At 40.0% G+C, this 23,782-nt stretch overlaps 1 protein-coding gene across 1 annotated transcript in view; it reads left to right on the top strand.

Moving 5' to 3' along the window:
• The window catches only part of UBE2K (ubiquitin conjugating enzyme E2 K), a 59,359-nt gene that overhangs the window by 20,235 nt on the left and 15,342 nt on the right, over positions 1 to 23,782 (top strand). The window contains exons 2-4 of the mRNA XM_074951527.1: positions 3,992 to 4,085; positions 14,613 to 14,671; positions 17,756 to 17,838. Of these exons, the coding sequence (XP_074807628.1) occupies positions 3,992 to 4,085; positions 14,613 to 14,671; positions 17,756 to 17,838 (236 nt within the window). The remainder of the gene's footprint in view (positions 1 to 3,991; positions 4,086 to 14,612; positions 14,672 to 17,755; positions 17,839 to 23,782) is intronic.

Here is a 23,782-nt window from a genome sequence, read left to right as displayed (position 1 = left end):
TGTTACAGTGCTTATACTGAACTCTTAAGAGGTTTCTCGATACTATAGCAGATCAATAATTTAAGTCTGGAAAAATGTACTGTATTCTGAGTTTCTCAAATATAGTTTGATATAATTTTATATGGCCTTCTAATCAAGATGTATCTATAATTAATTGTATGTCAAAACACAAATATGTCTTTATATTTTGTAAAATTACATTTGTGTTAGATTCACACCCTGCTGACAAATTATGGTTGCAAGCAGGGATGATATAAAATCTTTCTGTATTTCTGTGGGCAATTCAGATCATGTCTGGATCCTATTAATGAATTCTGATCAGTTAACACAGCCTGGGTCTGATTCTTATTTCATAGAATCATAGGGTTGGAGGGGACCTCAGGAGGTCATCTAGTCCAACCCCCTGCTCAAAGCAGGACCAATCCCCAATTTTTGCTCCAAATCCCTAAATGGCCCCCTTAAGGATTGAACTCACATGTAAATGTGGGATATAATTCAGCATTACCTTTTTAAAGAGGTTACTAATTTTTAGTGTGGACTAATACTATATTCAATGGAGAGCAAAAATATTTTGGAAGCAGGAAAAGGAAATATTCTTCCATAGCATTTTGTCCATTCCCATTTGAGAAGCATTGAGACTTTCTATTTTGATTAGAGCTGAACCTAGTGTGCTGATGTGACTAACTCTTTCTAGAGTTTTGCAAAACATGTTTGTGTAGCAGCATCACACACTAATGTGAGCACAGCTCTGGAATGAAATCTGCCATAATTAATTGACTACGCAAAGGCCCTGAAAAAATTGTGTGGAGATGGTCTCTAACAAATAGAAGAATAAAATTGTTTGAGACTTTCCATAGGGATCCTTTAAAGTGATGGCTGTATATGGAAGTGGTCCTTAGAATTCCATTGTATTGGTTAAATGGTGGTGGTAAACTAGCAGTTGGATCACAAAAACATTGTTACAGTGATCCTAACGCATTGATTCATTAAGGATGGCTCTTTTCAAATATCTAATTAGAATCCCAGGGTTTCCTACCAAAGATTTTTAGCGGTGATTGGGGCATAGAAAGTCATCAAATGGTCTCTGAGCTTCAAAATGTGGACATTTAAAATAGCAAATTCTGAAACAGTCCATTTCCTTTTGTTTCACAATATTAACCATAGTGTTCAATGTGATTATACAAATAGTCTCTGTCAAAGATAAATGAACTGGAAAATATTAAATACAAATTGTCAGCAAAAGAAACAGATGAATATTAATCTAGAACTAAGCAGTTTTTGTCTGGAAATTTACCTTAGGGAAGACGGTGGCCCCTTAGGCTGTCAAGAGACAGGGAAGCAGGTAAATGGAGGCAGTAATCATCCTTGCTAAGGGCAGTCTGTGTCTTCAGTCCCATTGAGAACAAATGAGAGATGGCAGCTATTTTGAGAAGGCCAACTTTACTAAAGGTAGCCTGAGTCAAATCTTTTCAGAATCATACGAGGTGGCAGCCATTTTAAAAGAGGGTGATTCAAGTTTCTTGAAACCACTATTCTTCAATCTCTGCTGAAGGAGAAATTTTCATTTATGAAGATTAATGGAAAATATTAAACTTAAATTCCTAAAAATTTCTTTTAATAAACGATCAGATCTGTTCAACAGTTACCTCATTGCCATTTTTATGTAAATAATACCTGAGCTGAGATGATTTTGGATGATAAAAGATCTGACAGAGTGCTAAATTTTTATAGCATCCGTTTAAAATTAATTGTAACTTGTAAACAATTGACAGATTTACTTGTAAATTCTCAAAATTCATTAACTACTTAAATACTCAGAGTAGTTATTTTGTGAAAGATATATTGTATTCTTCCATACAGAAGTGATTTAATTCCTTCTTTTGAAGTGAAAACTCAGCCTCTGCTATGGCGCTGTAGCTGGTGTCACCATCATACCTGTTCTAAGTTCTAAATAGGAATATTTGTAAATAGAAGAGAGGCATAAAATCTGTTTCATTTGTTAGTTTGGAAACTGAATTTTGGCTCAAAAAATGTATATTTTGATATCCGTGATCCTAATGTTTGTCTTTTGTGATAACCTTTGAATTCCACATCTGATCAACTCCAAAAATCAGGAAATGTTCTAGGCATCAGTGGGCAGAATAGTATTAATTTTGGTGAGATTTGGAAAATTGGAAGGGGGAAATGGACACATGGAGCCCCTTGCATCTGGTTAGCAGACCCAGTAGTTTCCACCAGCTCTGTAATTATCTATAGATCAGAGAATGGGCAGCTATTAATACTTTACAGCATAACTTTGTCCGTCCTCCCAATATAGTTTAAAATGTTGTCATCTGGAATGACTTGTCTCCCAAACAAAAAGAAGAAATAAGAATGGTGAAAGGAAAGGGGGTGTTCACAGAGATCCTGAAATGGGGAAAAGGGTGGGGTAGGGGTTTCAAGAGTCTCTGAAATAGATGGGAATGGGAGAGTGGCACACAGACAGCTTATGGGGAGAAATGGAGTGATTCAGGGAGCCTATGGTGTATGCAAAGAGCTCAGACGAGAGAAGCAACAAAGTGTGTGGCCCTCTAGTATTTCACCTGTAAATAATCTAGGTGTATATTTTTCCATGGGTAGTTTGTTTTGTTAAAAAAAAAATTTTTTTTGAACACATGTATACATTTTATTCCTGCTCTTTTCTGAGATGAAAGACAAATTTGAATGGAAAGTGTAATTTTGGTTAAACTCTTTTAATAAATGGTTCTATGAAACATACATCATACAGTATCTAAGTATGCCATTATGAGAAACTGGAAATTAACCTACAGAGCTCCAAGAAAATTTGTCTTAGGAACTGTGTAGTCAGGGAGGAGGTGACAAATAGCCAGTAGCTCCTGCACCTAAATGTTGTCTGAGAGCAGGGGTTCTCGCAACAAATTTTTTGGTGGCCTCAAAGTGCGGCGACCAACTCTTGCTGGTGGCCAATATGACAATTTTTCCAAAAAACTTAACTAGCTTTAGGAAAAACAAGTAAATATACACATATACCGGTCCAAATCGTTGTAATTTATTTATGTAAGGTTTTGTTGCAGACTCAATAACAACAACGTACAGTTGTCTCTATTCTTTATTGATTTATTGACTATTCTAAACAGAATAGAAACACAATAATGTGTTTTGCATGTTCTTGTCTTTTTTTGTTGTTCTTTTTGCTTTTTTGGTTTGTTTTTTAATAGAATTGCTAGTTAGTTAGTCCTCTTCTGTGAAAAGTGATATTTGTATGTTATCGCTTTTCACAGCAGCAGACTGGTTAGCTAGCTGGGAGGCAGTGAAAAGTGATATTAACAAACATACAAATACTGTACTTTGCAGACCCAGGGAAGGGACAAATGCTTGCCCCCCCCCCCCCCCCCCCAATCCCCACTCAGGTGGTTGTGGCTGCAAGAAAAGCCTCTAGTGGCCATATTTGAGAAACGCTGAAGTCTATGGAAAAAGTGCTTTTAAACAAGATTTCCTTTAATGTTAATATTTAGGATATTGTATTGTTTTAAAAAATAGGTCAGTACACTATTTGAGACGTCTTGCTGTATTCCAGTGAAGGTGGTGATTGCTTTAAACAGAACAGTACACTTCCAAGTGATATATTAAGCATAATCAAGTTAAAATTTCTGACTGAGTTTATTTCTTGTCTTGTTTAAGGTATTCAGACTGAATAGCTATTTAGGGAGTCACTGTCAACTTTAAATCTAGTCAATTAAAAATTAGAAGTAGTTTCAGATACTCCACATACTCCTGAATACCCTTGTCTATGTTAGTGGTTCTATAAATACTACTTTGGAGAACTGTAATGCTGCATAAGATTATATTTTAAATTAAATTAACTGCAACATAGCTATCTGAAATGGGTTGTTTTTAGAAATCTGTTCTAAAAATTGAATACTTTATTTTTTGGGAAGGTGTGTATCAAACATAACTTACTCATAACTGTTTTTCTCTGTTTATTTTTAAGACGAGCAAAAATCAAATTAAAGTAGATCTTGTAGATGAGAATTTTACAGAATTAAGAGGAGAAATAGCAGGACCTCCGGACACACCATATGAAGGCAAGTAATGTTTTTGTGTATGAAATTATTGTGCACTTCAAATTATGTGTCTTGAGTTGCTTTGTTTATAAAGTTAATTTACAAAATAAAAAGGAATAAAGAGCTCTGTATTTTGAAATGAGCCATTAATTTATGTGGTTTTAAATTAAATATTTAAATTTAAACTTTGAAAATATATCCGCTACATTTACATATAATCACATGAAAAAGTATTTAGTCTGTAGCATAACAGACTTTACCATGCAACTTGCAAGGACTAAGTTGCAGTCTGGGCTGTGCAACAGAATTGTAAAAGGTATAGTAAGAAGGATGTTTAGTTCCCTGATGCAAGATATAGTTATCATGCTTGGTGGGGATGTGTAAGTTTGTAACTGTCTCTGGGATCTAGAAGCAAATGTGTACTCTGGAGAAACCTAGAGTGCAGAATAGAGTAATTGTCCAACATGGGTTACGAAGAGCTGTTGTAGAGAATGTGGGTTTTTTTTAATGTTTTTTATATTCAACTTGTAAGGAGAGGCACCTCTCCATTAGAGGAAATTTGGAGGTCTACCTGTTTCCGTAGATCCCTCTATTTAAATTTCCATTGGGGGAGCCTCAGTACTAGACTGGGTGTTTACAATTATCCTGAAAACCATATGGCCTGTTTTCTAGTTTCTCTGTGGTATGAGTCACAACCAAGTATATAGTTTATCATACCAGAAAAACAAAGAGATTTTGTTCCAGGTATAACTGACAGTGCATTTCACCTAGCAATCCCAAATTGCTCAATTATCTTTACATTTGTAACATTACGTGTGTGTATAATACAGGTGGAGCTGGCAGTGACTCCTAAAGTTAGGTGTCAAGTATCAGGGGGTAGCTATGTTAGTCTGTATCCACAAAAACATGCATCTGAAGAAGAGGTTTTTTACCCACGAAAGCTTATGCCCAAATAAATCTGTTAGTCTTTAAGGTGCCACCAGACTCCTTGTTGTTTTTCTTAAAGTTAGGGTTGCTTGACATTTGCCAAAAGACCCCGTTTTCAGTAGCTTTGCTGAACTTTAACTGTATGTGCCAAAATTTTCTATGCCGATTGTCTGTCTCAGGCTAAACTCTGGAAAAGTTTCAGCAAAAGCAGTTCAGCTGTTTCCAAAAAAGCAAGGTTATGGGAAAGTAAGCCCTTTTGCCAATGTTAAAAACTTCTTACAAATCTTCATTGAGAAGCTCTGGTACCTCCAAGATTTGGAGCAGGGACTTGAAATTTGATAGGGGTGTCATTCTGGAGTCAGACATATGCTTTTTATCATCCCTGTGAAAATCTTCCCAAATTTAGTGGATTTATAAGTCTCTGGAAATTGCTGTTCATGCATGCTCAGTAGAGGTTTGTTAGAGGCTAGCAGCAAAAATCTCAGAATATTCTATCTCCAAGTATGCTTTAACCCAATATTTAGGAGGTCTTTCCCTGTGCTTGCTTCTCCTTGCTGGTGGGTGCTGCTTTGGCACCAGACGGTAACTGGTAAGTCCCAACATTCCTCTGCTCCCAAGCAAATAGCTGTGAAACCCACTGGTGAAATGTCTCATCCCCTCTGCAGTGGTTGGTCCACAGAGGATAATAGCCTGTTTTTGCTACCAGTTACGCTGTTAGCTGAAGCTGTGCTATGGATCTAAAGGTTCTAGGGCTGTCAGTGACTCACATGGAGGTCAATATAATTTCACTTAATGGAATTTTTTTTTCAAAAACTTAAGGTTTTTGTTATGTTAAAAGAATGTTAAGTTGCAAAGTCAAGCACTCAAAATTTAGGAAATGGCAGAATTAAGTTTGCTTGTACAGCCACATAATTTATCCTAGTTGTGTGTATGCATTGTGATAGTGTTTAATAACATGATGATATACTTTTTTTCCCCTAAAGGATCCTACCATATCAGTATACAGAATGGATAGTGCTCAGGAAATTCATCAGGGTTGTTTTGTGATTGAGGCTGTGGCCTGTAGGCCCCATTTGTTCTAGAATTCAGAAGTTTTGTAGCGACTGAGGCAAAGGACTGCAGGAAGAGAAAGAAAGGATATCTCATAGTTAAAACAGCTGAATACCAACCTGGAGAATTGGATTCTTTGCCACAGAGTTCCTATATGATGCTGGGCAAGCCACTTAAACCAGACTTTTCACAGTTGACTACTAGTTGTGTGTCCATTACTTTCTGGATGCCCAAATTGATACTTTGGGCCTGATTTGTAGAAGGGCAAAGCACTTACAGCTGAAACCAAAGTCAGCAGTATCTGTGCTTTGACTGTATAAACATGTTGTAAAAATGCTGAGTACTCTGAAAAACTGGGCTGTTGGTGTCTGAAACTGGGCATCCAAAATTACAGGTCTCATATGATGATTTTGGGCTTAATCTCTGTGTCTCAGTTCCCAGTCTGTAAAATGGTGATAATGCTCCCCTATCTCAACTGGGTATTGGGAAGACAAACTTATTAGTGCTTGTGAAACATATGGATACCAGGATGAGAGCATTATGGAAACACCAGGAGGAAGTCAGTAATTCTGTATTTAGTGCAAGGTTTGGATGATGTGAGGTGTATCAGGCATGGACACATTGATGAGTTTAAAAAATATTGAATAGCTATTTATTCAGTGAGCACCATCTTTTTCTGATCACTGAATGAGGCAGGAATTCTGTCGGTGGAAAAAAATAGCACGATCATCTAGTTGGATTGTATTATAGTGTGTATTTATAAAGCGGTCAAATTAAGATTACATGAGCAACCTTAATTCTGGCATTTCCTAACTTTTGAATGCTTGAGTTTTCAACCTGAATGTTCTTTTAACATAGTTTTATGCATTTATTAAGATTATGTATATAGACATATAGATCTATAGATAGATATAGACAAAACAGTAACACTGCACAACTGTTCAGGGTAAACAATGAAGAATATCCAGTTGTAGTTGCAGGGGAATATCAGGGTTAACCTTAAGAAGAAGTCCTCTATGACCTTTTTCTTCTTTCTTTAAAATAACCACAAATGGTAAGGACCTTGGTTTTATGTTTCTGAAAATGGTAAATTCCTACAGAAAAGTGATCCAAAGGAAGCTACCATTTAATGAATTGCCAACACACTTCCTTCATCATCTTCCTTTTCTTTAAAGGTTTCCCACCCAAATATTGACCAGTTTCAACTGTACTTACTTAATGTTTAAAATATCACAGCCTGAATTGGTGCAGCTTCCGGTCACTTTACAAAAAAGTAGATAGCAAGAGTTCTGGAAATCCAGATTAATGGCTGGTGTTCTGCTTTTCAGTAGATGACACTCTCTAAAAATGTTCTAAAGTGGTAGTCTAAAGGCAGGTGTGTTAATGTTCTTTTTTTTTTTTGGTAAACCTCTTTAATGACAGACTGGTGAACCACAATAATAGTAATTTCATTTCTTAGTGTATATCAGGTAGTGAGTACAGTAAACATAGTAACATTAGACTTGAGGTTTGGTCTGGGCTTTAAGTGTAGGACTTCCTAATATCTGTGTAATAGAAAAAGCAAGGCTTTTGAATGTTGCTTTAAGAACTTACCAAGCGGTTTCAGCAGAAATATTGAGGTACGTACAGAAGTTACATTTGTATTACAATCCATTGCATTCTAAGACAGATGTAACAATAATAATTAGTGAACAAATAAAGTTAAACTTTATCTAGATAAATGTATATAAAAGTTAATTTAGTTTATAAGCTCTTTGGAGCAGGGACCTGTAATTTATTTTTGTCTGTAAATGCCATACATGTCGATGGTGATTTATAAATAGTATTAGTTTATTGTCCCCTACTGACTTAGGTATGGGGGTTATAAAATTCAGGTGGATTCTTTATTTGTATGGCAGGCTAGAACATGTTACCCAAAATTGTGATAGCCCCTGTCCTTGAAGGGAATGAAATCGTGCCTTTAAATTACATTTGCAAAGTCTGCTTTAATATCTGTATATTGATTTGAAATCCAGACAAAATGGTATGAGCAGCAAAAATCTTAAGAGCATTTTTGGATGTTGAAATCCAGCAGGAGGAGTCTTAGCAGTCCTACAGAGGGAACTTTTCGCTGTCTTCTCAGATTGCTTTGCTTGAAAATTGGCCACTATTTTTCTTGTCTTGCCTTTTTCTGCCTACTCCCTACATTTGTATTTTGCATTCACATTGTGAGACACAAATCAAACTTATGGTGCTGGAATCGTTGGCCAACTTTGCCTCACAGCCTGTGGTCAACATAAAGGAACAACAGGTACAGAGATGCAAGAGTAATTTGGCAAGCATTTCCGCCCTCCCCCCTGACTTATTTTAGTATTTTAGCCAATGTGACTTTGGTTTGTACTTCATCTTATTGCTCTTTATATAGTGTCACCTGTTGCCTTTTCCAGTCTGCCTTATAAACATAGCGTACCCATGCTATTTTGAGTTCAAACTCACCTGTTTCTGAAACTTTTTTTTAAAATTCACAAAAAATAAAGAAAAATATGCCTTAAGTTCAATTTAAACCTCTGCGGGCTTGACTGCTAAGCCTATTCCTTAGATCCTCTCTTCCCAAAGAGCCACTTCTACTCCCTTATATTCAGGTGGGATAATGACTCAGCAGAACCCTTTTAAATCTTTATCAGCAAGATCTACATCCACTAACAGAATGGGGTGTTTCAGACAAACTTCCATCCAGCACCATTGTGCTAGGTGCTTTACAAAAACATAAAACCTTTGTCCTTTCTCCAAAGAGTTAACAGTCAAGACAGACCATGCACACTTTCTTATTCCTGTTTTCAGTTTTTAAATACTTTGTTTCCTTGCCATAACCTAATTTGCCATCTCCATTACTTTTGCTCTTTAGTTTGTAACAATGTTACTTTTTGTGTGCTAGTTTGTAAGCCCTTCCCCAGTGTTTACATATTTCACACCCTTTTCCATTTTCAACATTTGTCTTACTTTCTGTATTAGTTTTAAAAAATAAGTATACTAATTATGCCAGTAAAGTGTTAGGAATAGTGTGGTACCATCTCTGTTCTGTGGAGGAAGGCATTGCTGAGTTATGCTTAAAATCCTGACTATGTTGTCTTCTGTTTTTGTTTGAATTATAGCTGGTGACTTAAATATAGATTTTTTTTTTTTTAATTGGATTCAGATGGGTGAAGAAAAATTCAGTTGAAATCTTAGGCCTCTTCTGTTGGTGTGAGTAAAAAATATAAACATAAATTCCTTAATGATAACAATACTAGAAATATGGGCTTTTATTCCAATTTTTCTATTACATATAAAGTAACTCCAGTTAGTGAACATATATCTTCGCTTCAGAGTGTTTCTGTAGTTGGAAAGGCACTTTGCAGAAAGTGCCAAAAAAGATGACAGTAACTTCTTTGAGAATGGAGAATTTATTACACTGAATAATGTAAGAAACAGGCAGACAGACTCTGTAATTTCTCCTTATTAGTAATGTAGTTTTTCCACAAAGTGTGAAAAGCAGACCCCTGTCCCTATATAGAAACAAGTCTCTGCTTGTGTAGATAATTTGCAGGACCGGGGCCTGAACTCTCATTGGGAAGGAGTTATAGCTAGAATATATAAAATCTTACAAACTAAACTGGTAAGGATAAATGAGAGGAAAAGCTTTTGACTTCCAAATAGAAGAACAAGAATGGAATGAGAGAATAATGTATACAAGGAACAGTGCTGTGGCCTGCAACTTGATGGAAACTCAATATAAATTGTTATATAGATTCTATTAATCTCTTGCAGTGCTATGATCCATGAAATTACTGCCAGGCAAGCAGTGCAGGAGAAATTGCAAATAAAAAGAGAATGTAGATAGGTTGGTATTGCCTGAAAATACAGAAATATTGGTAGAGGATTATAAATGTTACTAACAATATCTTTGGAATAAGAAATGTTTTACTCCCCCAAAGGAGGTGGTATTAGGAATAGGTAGCATAATACTGAAATAATAAATGCTTGTAGAAATATTTCTAGCAAGAAACCGTATTATAGCAAGGGTTTGGATGTCTAAGGCCTGGTCTACACTACAAAGTTAGGTCAACATAAGCTGCCTCGTGTTGACCTAGTTATGCATGTGTCTATACTGAAATGTGTCTCCACCGATATAAGTGCCCCATTATGCCAACATACTAACACCACCTCCCTGAGCAGTGTACAACCATGGTCGACGTATGGAGGTCAATGTAATGCGAGTGTCAACCATAACAGTTTTTTTTTCAGCAACTGTTTCTCAATAAGTGACACTGACCTCTAGTCACAATTGTGAGCTCCACTGCTCAGGTGTCTCATAGACCGGTAGTCCCCTCCTTTTAAAATGTGCAAATTTTTGAAATGCCTTTTCCTGAATGCCCAGCTGAGCTACCACACCTAACAGCAATCCATTGTTGCGTGCAAAAGTCCAGCTGATTATGTGGCTACACAATTCAAATGTGCTCCTGCCTGGAGTAGACAGGAGAAATTGGATCTCCTGGGCCTGTGGGAGAAGAGGCTGTGCAACTTTTAACCAGCTGTTAAGACATCGACAAGCAGATTGCTTGTGGGATGCAGGAGAAGGTGTATAACAGGAACCAGCAGCGGTGCACAGGAAAACCAAGGAACTGCAGCAGGCATACCAGAAGGCCAGGGAGGCCAACAATCGATTGGGTGCAGAGCCACAGACATGATGCTTTTAAAAATAGTTGCATAGTTGGCAGAGACCCCACACGCCTCCATGGATACCTCTGAGGAGCCTGAGTCACAGGCCCTGCCATGATCTGCAAGGAGAAGGAAGTGGACAAGGAAGAGGAGGAGAAATATGGGGGACAAGCTGCTGGGGGATCCGGCTGTGCAGTGAGCCAGGACTTGTGTTGGACTCTACCGCAGTCCTGCCAATTGAGCATGGGCAAGCTTGATGCAGGGGAAGGAACCTCAGGTAAGTAAATAAATTTTCCATTACAGGGATGGTGCGACTCAAATTAGTGGGACATAAATTTTGAGCTTTCATTAATTTATTTGCATTAGAACAGGCAGTGCTACAACTGAGAGGGAGAGAGAGTTGCTGTCTGCTTTTCATTTCCCTGTAGAGTTTGGGAGCCATGTGGAGCAAAGCAAATGCAGACCCTTGCCCTCCAAGTTCAATAGTCCCGGGCTCGACTGCCATTGCAGTCAATGGAGAGCTACAGCATAGTGCCTTCCTACATGTCCCCTCAGCATTCCTCAGGGCCACGCTGAGGGAAAGCTTGGACAACCATAGCTTCACATACACTGACCTGCGAGAGCCACAGCTGATTTATGTGTAGCTACAGTTGACATCAGTGTTTCTGCCTTTGGTTAATTTATTAAGGTTCTTAATTTTTTAAAGTTACAATGTATTTCCTTTTAAATTCTTCATGAAAACAGTCAGTAAAACTATTTTGTTTCGAAAGTAATTCATCTTTGTTAGTTTACAAAACATGAAAATAGTGGTCTTGTACACTCACTACCCATCGTATCACTGCCAAACAGTACTGCAAATGTAAATGTACAGCAAACCCCCCCCACCCCCATAGTAATAGGTGCACTGTCATTAAGGCTACAATTTAGTCATAGGTATTTTTAGTAAAAGTCATTGACTGGTCATGAGCAATAAACAAAAATTCACAGCCTGTGGCTTGTCCATGACTTATACTATAAATACCCCTGACTAAATTTTGAAGGATGGCCTGGGGGGTAGGCCGCTGCTTGGGGTGAGGTAGGGGGGGAAGCAGCTGCTCTGGGACTGCTGCCAGGGGCCACTGAGCAGCGGCTTCTCCGGCCACCCCTGAGGCTGCCTGTGGAGGGGCAGGACTGGGACCACTGCTGGTGGCCACCCCTGGGACTGCTGCTCAGGCAGTCCCTGGGGCCAACCACACTGGCTGCTGCTTGGGCGGTCCCCGGGGCCAGATGCCCAAGTGGTTTCTTTGGCCGGGTGCCTGAGCAGTGGCTGATCTGGCTGTCCGTGGGGCCACCTGAGCAGCTGGCTCTGGGGTCAGCGACACTAGCTGCTGCAGAGGTCACGGAAAGTTACGGAATCTGTGACCTTCGTGATAGACACAGAGCCTTAATTGTCCTTGATATATGCACAGATGTGCAGTAAGCCCCACAGTATTCCTAACAGGCCCACAAACTGCCTCCCCAGGTTGAACACAGTATCACAGCACATTGTCACTTGCTGTTAAAGTGCTCGTTCAAGCCTTCCCTAAGCTTCATAGCTACTTGTTGAGCTCATCTGATAGCCCTTGGGTCTGACTGTTCAAACTCCGCAGACAGTTGCTCCGCATCTTCCCTCCACCCCACTGCATGTTTTCCCCCTTTGTCACAAATATTATGTAGGACACAAGAGAGAGTTATTACCAGTGGGGTATTTTTCTCACTGAGTCCGATCTGGTGAGTAAACCATGTCGGTGCCCTTTCACTCTACCAATAGCACATTCAGCTGTCATTCTGCACCTGCTGAGCACGAGTGGAATCTTTCCTTGCTGCTGTTGATGTGACCGATGTATGGCTTCATGAACCAGGGGAGCAATGGGTAGTCTGGATACCCCAGCTCACTGTTGGCATTTCAACATTGCCACGGACAATCCAGCAGTCAGGAAAGTAAGTCCTTGCTTGTAGCTTTCTGAATAGTATATGTTCTTAAAGATGTGAGCGGCATGCACCTTCTCTGACCAGCTAATACTGATGTCAGTGAAGTGGTCCACTGATGTCAGTGAAGTGGTCCCCCAACGCTTGCATAACTCTGAAAAAGTAGGCCTTTTTGTTGATGTACTGTCTGGCAAGGTGGTCTGGAGTCAAAATGGGAATGTCCGTGCGGCCTATTGCTCCACTGCAGTTTGGGAACCCGAGAGCTGCAACTCCATGCACTATGTCTTGCACGTTGCCAACAGTCACAGTCCTGTGTAGCAGGAGACAATTAATGGCCCTACACATTTCCATGACAACAGTCTCCTCTGTGGCTTTTCCAACTCCGAAATGACTTCCCACTGACTGGTAGCAATCTGGCATGGCAGGTTTCCGAAGTGTGGTCACCACTCGCTTCTCCACTGTCAGTGCAGCTCTATTTGGTGTCCCTGCGCTTGATGTCTGGGACAGTTTGGCACACAGATTCAGCCACTGGTCGTCATCCACAGTCTGTTATGATGTGACCCCCAAGTCACTATTTGTTTCTTGGGGACCAGAAGGGGCACGCCACCATCTGCAGCTTCTCCATGAATGCCAGCAACCTTGAATTGGTTCTCGCTATGTCCCACAGCAAACTGACTGCCTGGAAATCGTCACGTTCTCCATGGGTTCTTCTTGTGGCTCCACAAATACTGGAGGATCGTGCATCCTGTGGTTGCCATGCTTGTGATAATAGTGCAGAGCTGTGAAGGCTCCTATGCTACTGTCAGAGATGGCAGACAGTGACAAGTCCTGCATCAGTTCATGGAAATTTGAAATTAGGCACAAAAACTATGGCACAGAGATATTATGGGATGGAGAACATTGACTTTCGGGAAGTTGAGCCATTGTTCCAGTCACTGCTGCGAGATTCGTTCCTGCCCCACCAGGCATTGCCACAACTACCCAAAAGTCAGTGTGCTGAACAGTGCAGGTTGCACACTGGGATACCTACCCATGGTGCACTGCACTGTATTGGCACAAGCATTTCCTGTGAGCATGTGCTGCGTCGATGCAAGGTGATAAGTCTGCAAGCGCACAAGCCATATTCTAACTCTGGCAGCTGTATGTTGATGTAATTTGTCTCCTTGTAGTGTAGACATGGACTTTGACTCCCCTTATTATATGTCCCAATCATGCAAACACATGTTATTAGCCCCGTTGAGTGCATTGGGATTACTCATGCATACATATGTGCAGAATTGGAGCCATAGTAAGTGGTTAAGTAGTGAATTGAAGTGTTGGGAGTTATTCTTTTCAAAGCATACTGAAGAACTTGAAAGCAATGTGGACTCCTTTCTTAAGTTACACAGCAGAACATCCTCAAGCTCTAAATAATTTAAATTTGAACTAATTTTGATGTAGTATTTTGAAGAGAGAACTTGAGGGTGTTAAGTGTCAGAGTGAAATGGATAATTCTTTAGTGTATGTTTCATACTAATACTGGGCATCATTACATCGGATACAATTTATTTTTATTTTAGTATTTGCTTTCTTAGGTATTCTAATTTTTTTAATTGAAGGTCTGTTTGACTAATGTGAAACAGAGGTGTTCTGACAAGGCAAAAATGGAAGTTGAAGATTAATAACAAATTGAATATCTTGAAAATAGGTATTTGGTTTGTATAAAATGTGGGAATATGGCTTTAATAAGCTGAATTTATGTATGTGCATCAATGTGTGTATGTGTATTTAAAAGTTGGAAGCTATTTCTCACTAAATTAGCTTCTTTTGGATATGATTAAATTACTTGACAGCATCCATGTAAGGGTAATCACATTGGAATCACATTTGTTTCACTTTCTTTTGAGATCATAGTACCTTAACACTCTTGAAATCAGTATAATCTTTCACTTGTTTTGGTTTTTGCAGGAGGGAGATATCAGCTAGAGATAAAAATTCCAGAAACATATCCCTTCAATCCTCCTAAGGTAAACATTTTTGTGGATGTCTTTCTTAATGTCATGTCATCTGTTGTATTTCTGTGTAGTGGACTTCCTCTTCAGTATTTCTTTATTTTTTCAGAGTTGTTGTTTTCTATTTTCTAATGCTTTCTGGATAGAGGCAGAAGTGGAGCAAACATGCAGCTCCTTCATCACTTGCTGTCAAGAGTCTCTGATAAACGAGCTTGAAGATTGCTCTTATTTGATTTGGAGAGGATTGTTCATATTCAAAACAAAGGGTTGAATCGTTTTTTAAGAAAAGCTATATTAGGCCCATATCATGTGCTCCTAGTAAAGAAGTAACACGTTGCTTGAACTCCATATGTTGTATTTGGGTTGAACATTCCAGGTCTATAGTAATAACTAAACTATAGATGGCTGTTTTGGTTCTGCTGTGACTTGAGTGATCATCACATGCAGGGCACTCTTACTACAGCTATTACAGTGGAATGGACAGGAATCACTTCACTTGCATTCTGTTGCCATTTGGGAAAATGATGATCATCAGACTTAGCTTTGGAGCATTTTGTAAGGGAGGAATACCCCCCCACCACCACACACACACACACACAAAAGAAAAAAAAAGAGGAAAGGAAAGAATAACAGAAGCCATCCTGACAGTAGTTAAGAGATTCTCAGGTGAAGGATGGAAGTACAAATACCAACACATTGAAAGTGCACTCCTGTCTTTCAGCTGCCAGAGGGTATGTGGGCTTCAAATTTATTGGACACCAGGTAGGTGGAAGAGGATTCAAAGCCCCCAAACAGGGCCCTTAGATAGTACCTTATAACAATGGTAGCTCTTTTCCTCTTATATGTTGGGGCTTTGAGTCTGGCATTCTCACCATGTTGTTGCCGTTGAACTGTAACGGTGTGGGCTGTTCCTGCAGCCCCTCATGGCCTGGGGAAGCTGTGTGGCACCATGGCTCAGTTTCCCCTTTTAAATCTGCAACTGACTGCACTCTCCCCTTGTAGTAGGGCTGATCATCGTGCCCACATTCTCCACCATATGAAACATTAGCTTCTTCACCACCTACACCAGATTAGTCTTTAATAGTAGTCCAAATGACCACAAACTTAAAAAGGGAAAACAAAACTTTCTACCCAGCTATGATGCATAGAGACTTCATTCCTCAGGGACTGCTGCAAGGTGATTGTCTGTATCTGCAGCCCCCCTCAGCAGAGCCACTTGCTAGCTTTTATAATCATTTACTCCTTCCCAGCTGGGTTTGATAATTGATCAGGGCTGGCTTACCCTAAGCCTCTGGTCCTTAAAGGCACAGGCTCCCATCTTATATTCATCTTGCTGGCAGGTTGTCTTGGTAGAACTCTAAAGTTTTTTCAGCCTTGAGAAGAAATGTCTCAAGGTTCATCCTTGTAGGACAGACTGTAATAGTGTGACCACTTCTCAGTGGACTGAACATATTATGGATCCATCTCCCTTTCAAATCACACTGCAATTGTTGATTGCCTGACATCCGCCTGGAAATTACACTCATTCCTTGCATGGGGAGAATTACTTGTATGACATGAGGAATATAGTGTGTGTGTGTGTGTGTGAGAGAGAGAAAGGCCACATACAATTCGTTCTCTCCCATGCAAATTTTATTGCACTCTCCAATTCTGTCTCCTCTCCCTTTACATACACTCAATTCATTGTCCCCATTTAAATTTCCTGGATCCCTCCTGCCCAGACCTTCTGTCTAGGCCCTGATTTCTTCCTCCCTCCCTATCTTTACAAACCTTAAAAACCCTGCTTCTTGGTGCTTTCTGTAGGTCTCATGCTTCTGCCAGCTCCTTCTCCCAACTCTGTACTCCTGTGTTCTAGCCAGGTCCCTGGAACCAGTATCTCCTGACCCAGCCATCTGATTCCTTAAAACCCGCCCCCTCCCCAAACTGAGCTCCTTGTTTGGCTCCCTTTCTCAGTCCCTAAAGCACCTCTTTGGACTGGATCCTGGATCACTTCACTCTGGCATGTATATGGAGGGTTTGATGACTTTCTTCGGTGGGTGGCTTCTAGCTCTGGTAGTGTGGATTTTTGGGTCTGGAGTGAGACTGGATGGAGGAGGAAGGGTCTTTTTATAAAATGGAAACTTCCACTGTTGGTAGCTCCTTCCTTCCACATGTGTTTTGGCTGGAGTTGAAACAAGGAGTGGATGCAGCAGCCCCAGGAGTTTGTGGACCACAGCGTAGTAACTGCTGCTTTTGGGCTTGTTAGCCTCTGTTTTCGACATCTGTAGAAGAGCTGCTTGGATCTCTCAGTGCACAGGTGCTCAGCCTTGTTGTTAATCGTAGGAATGTGGTTTTGTAGTTCCTTATTAGTTAAATATGTGCTCATAGTCCTTTTCTGCGGAGTTTGAAGGCAGGCTGATCTGAGGGGGCTCCGTGTATAGTCTACAGTTGCTAGTGCATAGTCCTTTTTGCTAGTGTTCACAACTCTCTCTCCTCTGAAGCTTCGATATCCAGAATGTACTTTGTCAGCCATTAATTTCTCATAGTAAATGAAGAATAATACTTAGCACTTACATGGGTCTTTATATCTTCAAAGTGATTTACAGACACAAGCTGTTAATAAATGGCTCCATTCTCAAACTCTTCCATATTTTCTGTTCTCTGAAGGCAGAGCTAATATGTTCTTGTCTAAAGTTTATACACTGACATACTGAGAATAGTGTAGAGAAGGCCTTAAAGCAGAGTTGCTTTGTGTGGTTGAGGAGAGAGTGAGCTCTTTGTATCCAAGTGAAGTTGGGGAAAGGCCTCAGTGTGAAATTGGAAAGAGCGCCTTGTGTCCTAGCCCTGGGATTCTGTTCTCTGGATGGAACAAGATTCCTGACAAAAGATTCTCTACAGAAATTTACTATAGTGAAGCCTGGTGGCATATGTTATTTCATGTATATCTTGTGTTCTCCTGTGCTCCAGGGCTATCTTAAATTAGTACTTTTTTTTCCAAGATTAATTCAAATAACTTACTGTATGTGGTAGTTCCAACTTTTTAAAAGGTATTTTGAATGTCTTGTCTTTTGTAGACTATTTAATAGCTATATTAAAAAAAAATCTTATCTTATATTCTAGGTGCGGTTTATCACCAAAATATGGCATCCTAACATTAGCTCGGTCACTGGGGCCATTTGTTTGGATATCCTGAAAGATCAATGGTAAGATTCTCCATACAGTTCACAGATTTGAACACTAACACTAAAGTGCAGACCTAACTTGGAGAACAGGCAAAAGCACATACTGTAGAAACTACAGATGTCAAATGAAGAGTAGTATGGCCCCAGAGTTTCAAGCATATTCTTAAAGCTTATAAATACTTTCATATAGTATTGTGAGTTGCAGATAGTATCCTTATGAAGTAGGGTTTTTTGGAAAGTATTGAACGCACACCTTCCAAAAAAGAGAAACGAGGAGAAAAGCTCAGGTATTTTAAGGCACATAGGTAGAAGATGAATGTCTAATTTCATGCATAAATACTTGCTATTTTGTGGTGTTCATAATCCCTTTATGCACAAGTTCCCCACCAACCCCTTCAGTAACAAATATTACAGATTCTTCACTGTGGGGTTCTCTTCTTGCTCTACCTGCCTCACCTGATGGCCAGCTTAGCACTTGGCTTAGAGCAGGGAAAGGTACTATAGGGTGGATGGCGATATTTGGAATGGAAACTTTAGGTTAGCAGCAGTAGGGTATGAAGTGGAAACATCAGAAATTGAAAAGTAGTGGGAAGCAATAAGAAAGCAGGAAGCAAAAGAAATGGACAGAAAAGAGAGAAAAGCATGGGGCACTATTGTGTATTGCATTAACACTGTTGATTATCCACTAGCAAATGCTTACTTGTAAGGCATTTGGAGAAATGTAAAAGTGGAATAGGACACTTGCCCTTTACTTCCCGGTCCAGTCCTGACATTTTATTCATCAGTATACTTTTGAAAAAGTTCTAATTGCCAAAGCATGTGGAATGTATCTGTGAGTAATCCATGGTATAACTACTGAACTCTTCTAGGTTTTTTAAAAAGGTGCGTTTGTTACATTTTAACTTCTAAATTATTTTTGACTATCTTCTATTCAAGTTAATGTTCAGTATTATACCTGTACATATTAATTTATGAATAGCACATGTAACCCACTGGTCAGTGTATATTATGCATCCTCCCACCCCCCTCTCTAATTCACAGATAATGAGTTTGTCAAGGTCATGTTTTCAGTCCCCACTTACAGTATGGCTGCTGTCTTGGCCAGGGATCAAACCACGGACCTCCATAGTGGAAAGCTTGAGCTAAAGAGCCTGGCTCTGTAGTTGGGGGATGCAATATTCTCATCCTTCGTGGATCAGGTGCAGAGAGAGATACACATGAAGTGGGTTATCGTAACATTGAACAAGTTGTGGGGCAGTGTACTATGGTATCATTTAGTGTTTTACAGCTGTATTTTGATCTGCTGACATTAACAGACTTTTGTATTATTTGGGACCATTTTTTCCCACTTTTTCGGTCTCAAAGTTGATTCCTATTTCTGACAGAAAGTGATCTTTCACCCTGTACATAAGAACTTAAGAGCTGCCATACTGGGTCAGACCATGGCCCATCTTCCCCAGTATCCTATCTCCGACTGTAGCCTATACTGGAGATTCTGGGGGAATGTTCAGAACAGGGCAATTATAAAGTGATCCACCCGTCTTTCTCTCCTGGCTTCTGGTAGTCAGAGGTTTAGGGTTGCCCTGAGCATGGGGTTTTGTCCCTGACTGTTGTGGCTAATAGCCTTTGATGGACCTATCCTCCATAAACTTATCCCCTTCTTTTTTTAACCCAGTTATACTTTTGGCCATCACAATATCCCATGGCAATGAGTCCAACTGTTTAGGTGTGCACTGTGTGAAAAAGTACTTCCTTTTGTTGGTATTAAACCTGCTGCCTATTAAAATTTCACCAGATGACTCCTGGTGTCTAAGAGAGTATAAATACCACTTCTTTTATTCTTTTTTTTTTCTACACCATTCATAGTTGTATAGATTTGTATCATATTTGTCTCAGTCATAAACTGAAGAGCCCTAACCTTTTTTAGTCTCTCCTCATGTGGAAGGCATGTCATACATCATTTTTGTTGCCCTTTTCTGAACCTTTCCTAATTCCACTATATCCTTTTTGACATGGTGCAACCAGAACTGGATATGATATTCAGGGTCTGGGTGCACCATGGATCTATATAGTGGCATTATGATATTTTGTCTTATTTTCTATCCCTTTCCTAATAGTTTAGCCTTTTTGACTGCTGGTGCGCATTGAGTGGAAGTTTTCAGGGGACTGTGCATAGTAACACTAAGATCTTTCCTGGTGTTAAAAACGAATTACTAATTGCAATAATTTCAGTTGCCTCATGGGGAAAGGAGATTATCAAAGATTTTTGAAAGTCCAGATAGATTGTCTTCTGGTTCTCCTTTATCCACTATTTTGCTGACATGCTCAAAATCTCAAGGCCAGTATTTTAAAAAATAGGCATCCTAAATGTTAGTCTGTGTCTATGTTTAAGCACCCAAATATGTCACAATTTCGCAAAAGTGCTGAAGAGCCAACAGCTCCCACTGAAAACTGAGATGCAGGAATTTTCTTTAACAGAAGTTGTGCTTATTTTTCCTATTATGAAATAAATCTAGGAGTTTTGACATTTGTCTTTTGATAGTGCCTCATCTTCGTTTCTTGAAAGGTGTAGGCTTTTATAGGTATCTCCCCATCCTTGGTATATATTCTTCTTAATTAGTGTCTACCTCGGAAAAGGTTTGCCTTTATGGCTAATGCACTGACATTGAACCTAGGTCTCCTGACTCCCAATTTCCAGTTCCGCCACCCACCCTCTGTGACCTAATCAGTGTTGCCAGCTCTTGTAATTTTACAACAAATCTTGTAATGTTTGGTGGTGGGTTTTTTTCTTGGTCCCAGCTTCGGGAGTCAAATGATTACGTGAGAATTTCACCTTTCATTTAAGAGTAAGATAAGTTTCTGTCCCTCATTGCTGCAGATAAAAGGTGAAAAATGTGAAACATAAAGGGCCAGAAACAGAAGGCAGATAAAGAACTAAACATTTATTATTTTTAAAACTTCATGGTTTTTTTGAGGCCTGACTTGTGATAGTTGAACACTTGACGTTGGCAATACTGGATGTTGGGCAAGTGACTTAATCTCTATGCCTCAGATCCCCATTTGTAAAATATTGGTAATATTTTTTTCTTCTGCTCTTAGTATGATGTTTGTTTACATTGAAAGTCATTTAGGGCCTGGACAGCCTCTCGCTATATGATTGTATGGTGCCCATCATAGTAGGGCACCAATTTCTATTGGGGCATGTAGGTGCTACTGTAATTATAATGCTCTTAATAGCTATCAGTGGTTGTTTGAATTAGAACAGTTGCGGAAGAATCTTCCAGAAAGTCTTTTTATTTTTATTTCTATTTTCCATTACTGCTGTTCAAAGATTTATGTTGTAGTGGCCACATAAGACTGAATGACGAAAAGGAGTACTTGTGGCACCTTAGAGACTAAAAAATTTATATGAGCTCTAAGGTGCCACAAGTACTCCTTTTCTTTTTGCAGATACAGACTATAACATGGCTGCTACTCTGAAATAAGACTGAATGTAGCTTCTTACTGAGTCCACTCATAGTATTTCAGTCAGAGGCAATTGCTTGAGGGTGCTGGGAATGCTTTTTTAGTGCTTCTGGCTCCTTGGTGGCTGGAGGGAAAAGATTGGCTTATAGGTTAACTATGTGGTTATAGGTAGGCTCTGTTGGCGGGTGAACTCCACCCAGTCCTTTCTTTTTTTTTAAACAGCCTGGTGTAAGGTTAAAAAGGAATACAATCCACCTCATGAAAGTGGTTGCTGGACCAGTATGAATAGTGACACTGTTGTGTTTTAAAAAATTGTTTACTGTACTGCAGAATTTAACTTTACAGTGACATTTGCTAATTTAACTATACTTAGACTGAGAAATACCACAATACATTTACTTATGTGAGTGTGATGAAAGACTGTATTTTAAAGAGTGACAAACATGAAAAATTCTTGATAAATAACTCGATGTTTTAAATGGATTGCACTCAATATTTAAGGTAGAATGGACAGCTACCAGGCTTGAATGTTTTATGCACTTGGTTCTGGGAATCATAGAATCATAGAATATCAGGGTTGGAAGGGACCTCAGGAGGTCATCTAGTCCAACCCCCTGCTCAAAGCAGGACCAATCCCCAACTAAATCATCCCAGCCAGGGCTCTGTCAAGCCTGACCTTAAAAACGTCTAAGGAAGGAGATTCTACCACCTCCCTAGGTAATGCATTCCAGTGTTTCACCACCCTCCTAGTGAAAAAGTTTTTCCTAATATCCATCCTAAACCTCCCCCAATGCAACTTGAGACCATTACTCCTTGTCCTGTCCTCTTCTACCACTGAGAATAGTCTAGAACCATCCTCTTTGGAACCACCTCTCAGGTAGTTGAAAGCAGCTATCAAATCCCCCCTCATTCTTCTCTTCTGCAGACTAAACAATCCCAGTTCCCTCAGCCTCTCCTCATAAGTCATGTGTTCCAGTCCCCTAATCATTTTTGTTGCCCTCCGCTGGATGTTTTCCAATTTTTCCACATCCTTCTTGTAGTGTGGGGCCCAAAACTGGACACAGTACTCCAGATGAGGCCTCACCAATGTCGAATAGAGGGGAACGATCAAGTCCCTCAATCTGCTGGCTATGCCCCTACTTATACATCCCAAAATGCCATTGGCCTTCTTGGCAACAAGGGCACACTGTTGACTCATATCCAGCTTCTCGTCCACTGTCACCCCTAGGTCCTTTTCCGCAGAACTGCTGCCTAGCCATTCGGTCTCTAGTCTGTAGCGGTGCATTGGGTTCTTCCGTCCTAAGTGCAGGACCCTGCACTTATCCTTGTTGAACCTCATCAGATTTCTTTTGGCCCAATCCTCCAATTTGCCTAGGTCCCTCTGTATCCTATCCCTGCCCTCCAGCGTATCTACCACTCCTCCTAGTTTAGTATCATCCAAGAGTTATAGTTCAGTTTTTCTTGTCAGATATTTGAAAAGAATTACAAGATCTGATTTTGAAGCATAACTTTAACTTGGAATGGTCTTGCTAAGTATTTCTATTGTTGCCATTATAATTAAAACTGGGGTCAAATTCTGACGGACATCTGTGACATTGAGGTTTGTAGGAGTTACAACTGTGTATATGAGGGCAGAATTTGGGTCTAAATGACTTGATAGTTTTTTTTTCTTTAGGGGGTGTGGGGGTATAAACTGGGTGTGACAAACTAGCAATATCCTGTAATTGTTGGAAAAAATCTTATGGAATTAAGATAAACTTTATTGAATTTACTTAAGCCTTACTGAATTAGGGTTAATACTTTTGGAGTACATTGTATTAAAAATGGAATTGTTTGTATTGTGGCATTGTAGGTACTTTCCTAGGTAGGAAGGCAGATGTTAATGTACATCCTCCATTATCAACCCTTTGAAGTCACCTCCCTGAAAAAGTTTGCATATACTAATTCAGACTGGATTCACCAGGGACCAACAGACAAGGCTATTTATCCAGAAACCCTGGTTTTAAACTGGCTCTTGGCTGTCTTCCTGATCCAGCAAACGCACAGGATGCCTGGTCAAAGGAGCGCCCCAATCCTTAGGGTACAGTTGGAAGAGCTGGGCATACTGAGTTCCCATAAGATTGAGGGCTGGTTCTGAGCTGAGGCTGTAATGAACTTGTGATCACAAAGGAAACCTTGGGTATGAGGTGTTGAAGAAATGCTCCTGCCAGTGCCCATGTTAGAGTTGGGGTAACGTGTGATAAGCTTATTAGTGAGAGTTGCCAGTTTTCTAATCGCACAAAATTGAACATCCTTGCCCTGCCCCGCCCCTTCTCTGAGGCCCTGCACCCTGCTCACTCCATCCCCCTCCCTCCATCACTTGCTCTCCCCCCCACTCTCACTTGCTCATTTTCACCAGGCAGGGGGTTAGGGTGTGGGAGGGGTGAGGGCTCCATCTGGGGGTGCTGGCTCTGGGGTGGGGCCGAGGGGTTTGGAGTGTAAGAGGGGACTCTGGGCTGAG

Source organism: Natator depressus, chromosome 4 (assembly GCF_965152275.1).
Source record: "Natator depressus isolate rNatDep1 chromosome 4, rNatDep2.hap1, whole genome shotgun sequence".
Lineage (NCBI taxonomy): Eukaryota > Metazoa > Chordata > Testudines > Cheloniidae > Natator > Natator depressus.
Note: the sequence above shows the minus strand (reverse complement) of the source record. Positions and strands in the feature narration are given on the sequence as shown.